The sequence below is a fragment of the Homarus americanus genome, unplaced genomic scaffold (assembly GCF_018991925.1).
Source record: "Homarus americanus isolate GMGI-L3 unplaced genomic scaffold, GMGI_Hamer_2.0 scaffold33060, whole genome shotgun sequence".
NCBI lineage: Eukaryota > Metazoa > Arthropoda > Malacostraca > Decapoda > Nephropidae > Homarus > Homarus americanus.
In genome coordinates this window covers 47,112-58,282 of record NW_024746249.1, presented here as the reverse complement: position 1 = coordinate 58,282, position 11,171 = coordinate 47,112, and the positions used below count along the sequence as shown (strand labels likewise).

Genomic DNA, 11,171 nt, shown 5'->3' with positions numbered 1-11,171 from the left:
CTCCACTATTAGTATTGTCGCCTTGTTAATTAGTAACAGCTGTCCACCCGCACGCTCCCAGAACACGGTATCGGTCTCCAACTGGACGCCTTGCTGTTATGACACAACTTATTTCTCTCGGGTTTATTTTCATATCTTACTCGAAGAAAAAATCTCGTCATCCACAGTACAGCTGCCGGTCTGTTGAGTTACCCTGCTTGGCTTGGGCGGAGGGACAGTGCACGACCATCCCCGAGGCCACCCGCACCTCCCTACCAAAATGCATAAAGAACTCAAGAAAAAAGACAATCACCTAAAATGCATTTATATGTATAGATTGTTTGAGGACCAGTATATCACTACAGTATGTGTTTGAGGACCAGTATATCACTACAGTATGTGTTTGAGGACCAGTATATCACTACAGTATGTGTTTGAGGACCAGTATATCACTACAGTATGTGTTTGAGGACCAGTATATCACTACAGTTTGTGTTTGAGGACCAGTATATCACTACAGTATGTGTTTGAGGACCAGTATATCACTACAGTATGTGTTTGAGGACCAGTATATCACTACAGTATGTGTTTGAGGACCAGTATATCACTACAGTATGTGTTTGAGGACCAGTATATCACTACAGTATGTGTTTGAGGACCAGTATATCACTACAGTATGTGTTTGAGGACCAGTATATCACTACAGTATGTGTTTGAGGACCAGTATATCACTACAGTATGTGTTTGAGGACCAGTATATCACTACAGTATGTGTTTGAGGACCAGTATATCACTACAGTATGTGTTTGAGGACCAGTATATCACTACAGTATGTGTTTGAGGACCAGTATATCACTACAGTATGTGTTTGAGGACCAGTATATCACTACAGTATGTGTTTGAGGACCAGTATATCACTACAGTATGTGTTTGAGGACCAATATATCACTATAAAGGAAAGAATAGCGCTCCCTTGATTTAGTTACAAGATCCTACTCTGAGTAAAATGTCTAATGGCTATTTGGTTGTGTTTGTCCACGCAGTAAAATAAAAACTCTTACCTTAAAGAAGGTTTGGAAGACGTGTGAGCGTGTGTTAGCCAAGAAGATGAAGGAGAGGAAGGTGCTGAAGCCGCCGTTGAGGACAGCTGGACCGATGGTGGACACAGTCTTTCTAGCTCGATCGTCTCTGGTGCCAGTCTTGGTCATGAAGGTGTGACCAACATGAGCAGCGTAGTCAACACACAACCCGGTGACCAAAATCAGACCAAAGCAGGAGACTGTGTCGATACTGAGTCCCCACCAGTGCATGAGAGCCCCCACGTCCACCAGTGTCAACACTACACACACAACCACCATGAAGCTTGTGACAAAACTGGCGATGAAAAGGAGTGTCACCAAGAACACCACCGCCAGGGCTAGACTCGTGTTCCGGTACAATTCTTCCGTGATTACCTGGTTTGTTTCCCATTCTCCATACGCTAATGACCAAGCTCTAACGTAACTAGTAAAGTTCATGTCTCTTACAGTCTTTCTGACACTCTTCATGGCTTGTATTTCTTCCGAGGATGTTAACAGGGAAGTGTGCCTATAATCAATACTAGAAAAAGTCACAGTAGGGGCCTTTTGAGTGCAGTTGAGCTCAGATGAGAAACGGAAGTTCCTGACCCGGTAAGGTGACCCACTAGGAGAATACAGGAATTGACTCAGTTGGTCCAGAAACTCTCCCTCCGTTTGTTGTGGGTCAGGCACTTCATATCCTTGTTTCCTCCAATAGAGTTTGTATTTATCGTACCAGCTGTCAACGTCTAATATAATTTTACTATTCTTCAATTGTGCAGTTAATTCTTCAATATTTGTCAGTTCTGAGAATAAACTCATATTTCTAAAAAATACTGATCCCTGTCTTCCATAAGATTGATAATAATATCTTTCTTTCAAATAAAAATGATAGACGTATGAATCTTGTGGCAGGAACCAGATAAAGTCACACTGAAGCCTAATGTTATAGAGTCCCCAGCCAGATACACAAGTGAGAACTAATGTGACAACAAGAACGAGGACCTTTACTGGCGCCAGAAAGAGAAACTTGGCGTACACGTCATTGAAGAATATCTGGCACAGGTCCATCTGACTGCACTGGTTGGGTGTCCAGTTGTTAAGCTTCCAGCACCAGAAGAGTCCGTGACGTCTGTCCTCGAGCCGTCGCTGGTCGACTGACAGACAAGCCACAAATAACGTGGCCTGGAAGAAGAAAACAGATGCAATACCAACAGCAGCGTAGAGACAGAAGGACCTGAGCGCTGGTAACACAGTTGTACTGCCAACAGCGAATGCAACAAAGTCGGTGACGGAGGTGACGGTGATGGAGGCACCGGCATGTTTAAGGGCACAGCCAACACGTTCATCCAGCTCTAGCTTCTGTTCTTGTGGGGACAAATTGTTCCATGCCTGCATGATGACAAACATGTCGTCGATGCCAAGTCCGTAAGGAATGTTCACAGCAGAACAAACTCCACATGACACACCCACAGCCATCCCCACACAAGAAAGACCAAGAAGAGAGAGAACAGGTCTCTGTTCCACCATGTTGAACTTGCCAATCATTGTAACGACGTATATAAACATAACAACAAATCCTGTAATAATGTACTGCGTATCAACCCAGATGATATCGTCACTGATCTTACTATAACTTGATGAGGCCATAAAGTACACTGAAACGTTCTTCTTCCCTTTGATAGTATTAGCCATATTTTTAACAAATTTCTGCTCCCAATCATAGGTTGCAGAATCCACTTCTGCTCCTTCACCCTTTATATCTCCTTTGTCAACGGCTGTGTGGTTGATCTTCGTGAACCAAGTATGTCTTGCGGCTCCAGCCTTAACAATCAGTCCGTCTGCATCTCTTTCTATGTTGCCTAAGAATCCAGTAACATTTACTGGGAAGCCGGCCACAACGCTTGTGTCTACTGTGTTAATGTCCCTGATGATCTGCTGTTGAGTGAGAGAGCTAATGAAGTCATGGTCATACCCAAATATTTCTAGGATGTTGTTTTCTAAACACACTTGTTGCAGTGACTCCAGGAGCTCACAGTAGTGGTCCCGGGGTAACAATAAACTCCAGTCTAAATCATCACCATCATCCTCATTATCGTTAACTTGCCTTACGCGTCTCATGTCGCTCTTCACACAAGTTTTCTGGGTAACAGTGATCTCTGAATCTTCCTCGACCCCATCCACATTGTCTCGCTTTCGCCTGTATAATAACTCTCGCGGTAACTTGGGCACTTTAGCGCACACACTGCCCCAGATCGCTGATCTGGTCTTAGTGTCTACAACCGTCTCATGAACTCGTAACATCTCTAGAAGAATGCTTTTATCCAGGACATTTTCAGCTTCGTAAATAACTCTGTTAATTCTCAAGTTAGAGACAACGTTTTCTTCCAGCCAATTCTTGACTTCGAGAAACTCTGAGTTTTGTGGCGTCCACAACTTGTGGGTCCGCGTCTCCTGGGTGAACTTGGTGATGCCCATACAGCAGAAGGCGGTGATGACGAGGCAGACGAGGATGAATTGGAAAGGTGTTCTGGCAATGGTCTTGCCGTAAGTGTAGAAGGCGTGTTCCAACACCCCGATGATGGCGCCGCTCACTTGGTCAGGATGTTGGACATTGTCTGGCGACGTGGGCTGGCAGTCCTGTTCCCAGACAGTGACAACCCAGGTTGGGTTGGAGTGACCTCAGTGATCATCATGACGCCCTGTGGAGGTTTATGGAGTAAGGAGTGTTAAGTTTGTGGTAGACTGGGCAGTTAATGGCATAAGAAGTTGGAGACCCCAAGGTAATATTTCCAAGGGGCTCACTAGCTTATTAAGTGTGCAGGAGTGCGTGGACTTGGGGTTTATCCCATATATATAGTTAATAATGTGACACCACGTGATGTTAAAAGCAAGAGACATGTTCAGTGATATCTCTCGTGACAGCAGTGATAAGAAATGAGCGACCTCACCTCCCTCTCCCGACTGGCGGGCAAAACACTGGGTTATTATCATTGATCCATTGCTAAAATGTCGCCTCGAGCAGGAAATCCGCCGGTTTCTCGTCAAAGTAGTGGACTCGTATTGTCTGTTAACATGAACAGTTTAGATGCGGACAAGAGGAAGAGATATAAATATAGACGCTGCAGGAACTTGTGTCATATACTGTAGTTTATCCGAGCTGTCACTCTTACTGTAGTGTGCTAAGGAAGACCACACCACACAGGCAGTAGGCAGCTATCAAACAGGGGGGTATTACCGCTTGGGAAGATATTGGAAGCATAATTTATTGTTTAATGGTAGACCCTTCTGTCATATGGCATCACATAAATTGTGACCAAGTCCCAGGTTGCTGATCTGACCTTCTGCCTCATTTACACACAATTGCTGGGTCTCAATTGTTTCTTTTACTTTGTCAATACAACATACATATATTGTTTCTCACTGTAAGTATGTATATTTTCAGCCACCGGCTGCAACTCTATTAATAAACCGTTTATTATTATTAATTATTTTTTTCTCTATTAATAAACCGTTTATTATTATTTCTATTATTTAAATATACAGTAGGTGGTCTGTTGACTGTTTTATACACGTGTTCGGTCTCTCTTATAAAGCCCTAACTTCTAGTTGTTGATGTTTAGGGAGACAGTATTAAATATGATTTATGAACTAACATTTGCTTTAGTTACTGTCATCAGTTTTAAAGACTTCCAGCGCCAATTATTCGTGAAGCCTGTGATTAAAAACAAAAATAATAATTATCAGTTTTTAAATTATATTATTAATGTATTTATAGTTACACGAAATTAGAACAAGCAGTTGTGGATCAATACCGGTGAACTATGTTAGTAGTGAACGGGGGCGCGCGGGTGTGGACTCAGTACCCTTGGTAACAGTTAAGGGTACACAAAACTTGAGCTCCCAACTGACCAATTTTGTGAAATAAATATCACTCACTATTTTTCCTCGCTTGGTCATGTAGGCTCCTTTAATTGATGATTAGCTCTTATAACTAGGAGTGTGGTCACACGACAAGAGCCATTCAGTACCAGCTCGATAAGAGGAGTGGCAGCGACTTGGTTCAACGACAGTAACACCTGACTGAGTACTCGCACCGCCAGTACTGTACAGTACAGATGTACAGTACAAGCGTTTGCGCATGAGTACTTTTAATTTTTCTCTGATAAATCTATTTAAGGGTAATTAAAACACAAATTTAATTTGGATTTTTTTCATACAAAATATAAACTAATAATGGTGAGAGATATGCGTTAGTGGACACGATTCGTTTTACCAATGTCATGCATTTAAATAGTACCGTTAAGATCCCCCCCAACCTCGCAAGGTACAACTACATCTAGTGCCCGAGTTTGTGTTACCTTGTGGTGTGAGGGCTCAAATGAACCACTTTCAATTGCCTGGTGAGGGTATAAAGTTCCCATCCCATAATCTCAAATGAGGAGGTTGAAAGTGTTTAGTCGCGAAACACGGAAATACTCCACAGGTCCTTTACCAGAGTGAAGTATGGGCGGCCTCTGCACCCCATAGCTCATTCCCAATCTTTTCTACTCCCTTTAATTATGCTTCTGATGAGGAAAATTTCTGAGCATACATTCTCATTAATTTTATTGCTCGCCCTTGAACAACCACGGACAGACACAATAAAAGATTTCCAGGCGTTACTGTTGGACAGTCACCTAAAACAAGGTCTATGAGTATAGACCTTACGTTTACTTTTATCAGTCACATCTCTGTTAAGCACTGTTGGCAAGTACTGGGTATGCACTGGCTCCTGAATGTACCTGAACCTGCTCCAGTGCTTGTCAAGTCTGGTCTTGAAAGAGTTCACATTCGGTGCAGTCACAACACTCTCTGGCAGATTGTTCCAAGAGTTCACAACTCTCACTCAAAAAAAGTTACCCCTCACAGTTTTTGGGGCTTGGGGCTTCTTCAAACTTGATCTGTGGCCCCTTGTGGGGCAAGCGTCCGCTAGCTCCAGGTAAGGACACTCGACTGAGTAGTGCCCTTTGAGATGCTTATACAACTCAATAAAGTCCCCCCTTGCCCGTCTGTAGTATAAGCTGGGCAAGTTCAGGCGCTCCAATCTCTCAGGGTAGCTGAGGTGCCGTAGTGCAGGCACCAGTCTGGAAGCCCTCCTTTGGACATTTTCAATTAACTGACAGTCCCTAGCATATCTCGGGGACCAGACGGGATGACAGTACTCCAGACGGGGAAGCACTTCACTCTTGAAGATCGTTACGAGGGACCGACCGTCTAGATATCTGAACGACCATATTATAAGACCTAATAATTTATTTACCTGATTTATCTTCTCGCAATGGCCCGAGAATTTCGGCTCATTTTCAACATACACACGCAGGTTCTTTTCCGTTTCAGTCTCAATTAATGCAGTTTCTTCGTCCCGTTGGGACATAAGATATGCCTCCTTACCGTTAGTACGTCCCAGGTGCATCTTTTTACACTTCGTGACATTGAATCTTAGCAACCATTTCTTCGACCATTCTTGGAGCTCACAAAGATCCTTTTGCAGCTCTTCACTGTCTGCTTGGTTCTTAATTTTCCAAAATAACTTGGTGTCATCTGCAAACATTTGCATGGAGGAATGTACAGCATCAGGCATGTTATTTATGAAACAAACAAACAACAGCGGGCCCAATACACTGCCCTGTGGTACCCCACTTGTGACGGGTATACATGATGATTTCGTGCCATTAATCACCTCACACTGTAATGGAGGGGGGGGGGGTGACATAATTTTTTATTGTTCTTTATTTATTTTCGCTCATGTATTATCTTATTATATTATTTTTGTTTCTCTATATTTTCCATAGTATTTTTCTACGTTATTTCTGTCTTATACAAAACCTTCCTTAATTTTTTTAGCTATACAGTATTATTTCCTTTTCTATATTTTACTTATGACTTTTCTTTCAGTGTCAGTATTTATTTCACATATTTTCCTCTTACTTCGTTCTCTCAATTTCTTATCATGGCTTAGTTATATTCTAGTCAATGGATTAACCTGGGAAAACCATGTCATTCTTACACAACACCTATTAAAGGAATAACTATACTTACACCACCCAGGCTTTTATTAGAATACTAGCAGAAACGCCGCACTCCGGGCAGCTCATTCACTAGGCCACGGTAGGACGCCACCCTCCAGGAGGCTCCACATTGTCTCACTGTTCAGTCCCCAAAACTTCTTCTTCCATCAATAGTTCATTAACGGTGTATGTAAGATCCACCATGTTTTTCACTACAACGGTACAGTAAAGTATATTTTTTTAGCATTAAACTGTTATTATTTTATTGTTTAATCATCACTACATATAACACCACCCATCATCACTACATATAACACCATCCATCATCACTCCATATAACACCATCCATCATCACTACATATAACACCATCCATCATCACTACATATAACACCACCCATCATCACTACATATAACAACATCCATCATCACTACATATAACACCATCCGTCATCACTACATATAACAACATCCATCATCACTACATATAACATCATCCAGCATCACTACATATAACACCATCCATCATCACTACATATAACACCACCCATCATCACTACATATAACACCATCCATCATCACTCCATATAGCACCATCCATCATCACTACATATAACACCATCCATCATCACTACATATAACACTATTCATCATCACTACATATAACACCATCCATCATCACTTCATATAACACCATCCATCATCACTACATATAACACCATCCATCATCACTACTGTACATATAACACCACCCATCATCACTACATATAACACCATCCATCATCACTACATATAACATCATCCAGCATCACCATATAACACCATCCATCATCACTACATATAACACCACCCATCATCACTACATATAACACCATCCATCATCACCTCCAGCACCATCCATCATCACCACATATACACACCATCCATCATCACTACATATAACACCATCCATCATCACCACATATAACACCATCTATCATCACTACATATAACACCATCCATCATCACTACATATAACACTATCCATCATCACCACATATAACACCATCTATCATCACTACATATAACACCATCTATCATCACTACATATAACACCATCCATCATCACCACATATAACACCATATATCATCACTACATTTAACATCATCTATCATCACTACATATAACATCATCCATCAACACTACATATAACACCATCCATCATCACTACATATAACACCATCCATCATCACCACATATAACACCATCTATCATCACTACATTTAACATCATCTATCATCACTATATATAACATCATCCATCATCACTACATATAACACCATCAATCATCACCACATATAACACCATCCATCATCACTACATATAACACCATCCATCATCACCACATATAACACCATCTATCATCACTACATATAACACCATCCATCATCACTACATATAACACTATCCATCATCACCACATATAACACCATCTATCATCACTACATATAACACCATCTATCATCACTACATATAACACCATCCATCATCACCACATATAACACCATCCATCATCACTACATATAACATCATCCATCATCACTACATATAACACCTCATCCATCATCACTATAACATCATCTATCATCACTACTATATAACACCATCCATCATCACTACATATAACACCACCATCATCACTTACATATAACATCATCCATCATCACTACATATAACACTACATCCATCATCACTACATATAACAATTATCCATCATCACTACATAACACCATCCATCATCACCACATATAACACCATCCATCATCATCACATATAACACCATCCATCATCACATATAACACCACCCATCATCCCCACTTCATATAACACCATCCATCATCACTACATATAACACCACCCATCATCACTACATGCATCAACATCATCCATCATCACTACATATAACACCATCCATCATCACTACACTATAACACCATCCATCATCACTACATATAGCACCATCCATCATCACCATATAGCACCATCATCATCACTACATATAACACCATCCATCATCACTACGTAACACCACTACCATCATCACCATATAACATACATCCTCCATCACCATATAACTTCATCATCATCACTACATATAACACCATCCATCATCACTACATATAACACCATCAACATCTTTCTACATATAACACATCATCCATCATCACTACATATAACTTTCATCCATCATCCTACCTTATATACATTCATCATCACTACATATAACTTTCATCATCACCATATATTTACCATTCATCATCGCTAGATCGGTAAAGTACTTTCCGAGATTCTCGTGCGGACAACAGACAGACTTCTTTGTTTTATATATATAGAGAGAGACTCGATGCCGTGGGTTGCACGATGTTGGTGCAATCGTGACGAATTAAAGACATCCTGCAAGACAGCCAGCTGGTATGCTGCAACCGGTCCTCCGGCAGCTGCCGGGTATTCAGCTAACACCCACTCTATGCCTGAAGATGCTAGGAGGAGCGTCACCAAATGGTGTTTAAAAGTGTAGCCTGAATCAAAACTATTATAGGTCGAGCATCTGCACAGACGCTATGTATAGTCTCGTTCAAGGTTCTTCGAACACTACTGGAGAAAGCTGGCAACTCAAGGCCGTTTGTTTACTATAGTACCTAGTAAAAATTATGAATGAATGTGAAAGGTTATCTATGATTGGTTACTTAGTTCCCAGTTGCTTAATTAATGGTTGGGCTTTTTTGTTTCTTATTATATTATACTACGTACTATAGTAAACTGTGGCTTACTAGATGTTTGGTTCACACTCAGGATGGGATGGAGAAAGGAAACTCACAATGTGCTCTCTGTATACATGTTGTATTGGATGTACAATGCAGCTTGGTGCTGGGAAGGCAGCATGGTTACAAGCGTGATGTAGAGAGAGCTGGTTGGTGAGGATGCTCAGAGGAGGACAGCTTGGGATCGCCATGCTCGCCGGGGGAGCGAGGACCGCCAGGCAGGCGGAGGAGGAGGAGGTGTTGCTGGCTGGTTGGTGTAGGTAGAATAGAGACAGGTCACCACGAGGTCAGGTCTTAAATAGCGGGGGTAGGCGTGGCTTAGTGTTGACCCCGCTCCATGATGTATGGTGGCGCTGGTTGACCCAGACCACGAGGCATACACTGGGAATTGGTGGATCGGCTACTCAGCGACAAACAGCGTTTGTTGGGAGAAACCACTACAATACCCCCCTCCAGGCGGTGTAGAGACTTGTTGTCTGCAGGGTTGCAGAACGGGCGGTGCATGCCTCATGAGACAACGGCGATGGCGTGGATGAGCCGTCGCTGGATACAACTGTCTATAGACACACTATCTGTGGGAGAAGAGAGAGGAGAAAAAGGGTGTGTGGAGGCATAATTTTGTTCTTCACAGCAGGTACGTCGTCAGATGCGCCTGGGAGTGGGTCTGTCAGAGGCTGCGTCAGCAGAAGCGGATGAGAGCTCGTGACAGCAGCTGGGTCCACGACAGCAGCAGGGTGCAGGACAGTAGCAGGGAGTACCTGAGGGAGAAAAGAGGGTGGGTCCAACTCAGGAACAGAGGCCGCATCAAGGAGGTTAGCCTACTGCTGGGTCATGCCTGAGGCAGGACGGGTGTGCTGGGTTCGGAAGAGGAGCGACTGTCTGGTTAGAGTAGCAGAGCTGCTCTAGTGTCTAACCTGCGGAGACAGTAGCTGTAGAGCCGATGAGAGCTTTGTGGATGCCAGTCTTCCATGTTGCTTGAAGACTGGAGCGTGACTGCCTCCATCCTGTGAGTGCGGATCTGGAGTCACCACTTGTGGGTATGATATGTTTGGGTTCACACTCAGGATGATGGAGAAAGGAAACTCACAATGCTCTCTGTCATGTTGTATTGATGCAATGCAGCTTGTGCTGGAAGCAGCATGGTTACAAGCGTGATGGAGAGCTGGTTGGGAGGATGCTCAGAGGAGGACAGCTTGGGTCGCCATGCTCGCGGCGGGGAGAGGACCGCCAGGCAGGCGGAGGAGGAGGAGGTGTTGCTGGCTGGTTGGTGTGGGTGAATAGGAG

The 11,171-nt window shown here is 42.8% G+C and overlaps 1 protein-coding gene across 1 annotated transcript; it reads right to left on the bottom strand.

Annotated features, from left to right (window-relative positions):
• Positions 1 to 989: 989 nt before the first annotated feature.
• Positions 990 to 3,581, bottom strand: LOC121879189 (patched domain-containing protein 3-like). The gene has a single exon (XM_042385783.1). The coding sequence runs from the start codon at positions 3,513 to 3,515 to the stop codon at positions 990 to 992; it is 2,526 nt and encodes an 841-aa protein (XP_042241717.1). The 5' UTR covers positions 3,516 to 3,581.
• Positions 3,582 to 11,171: the final 7,590 nt, after the last annotated feature.

What these genes read in the sequence shown, in the direction of transcription:
- LOC121879189 (XM_042385783.1), bottom strand. Translation starts at nt 3,515, where the DNA reads ATGGGCATCACCAAGTTCACCCAGGAGACGCGGACCCACAAGTTGTGG.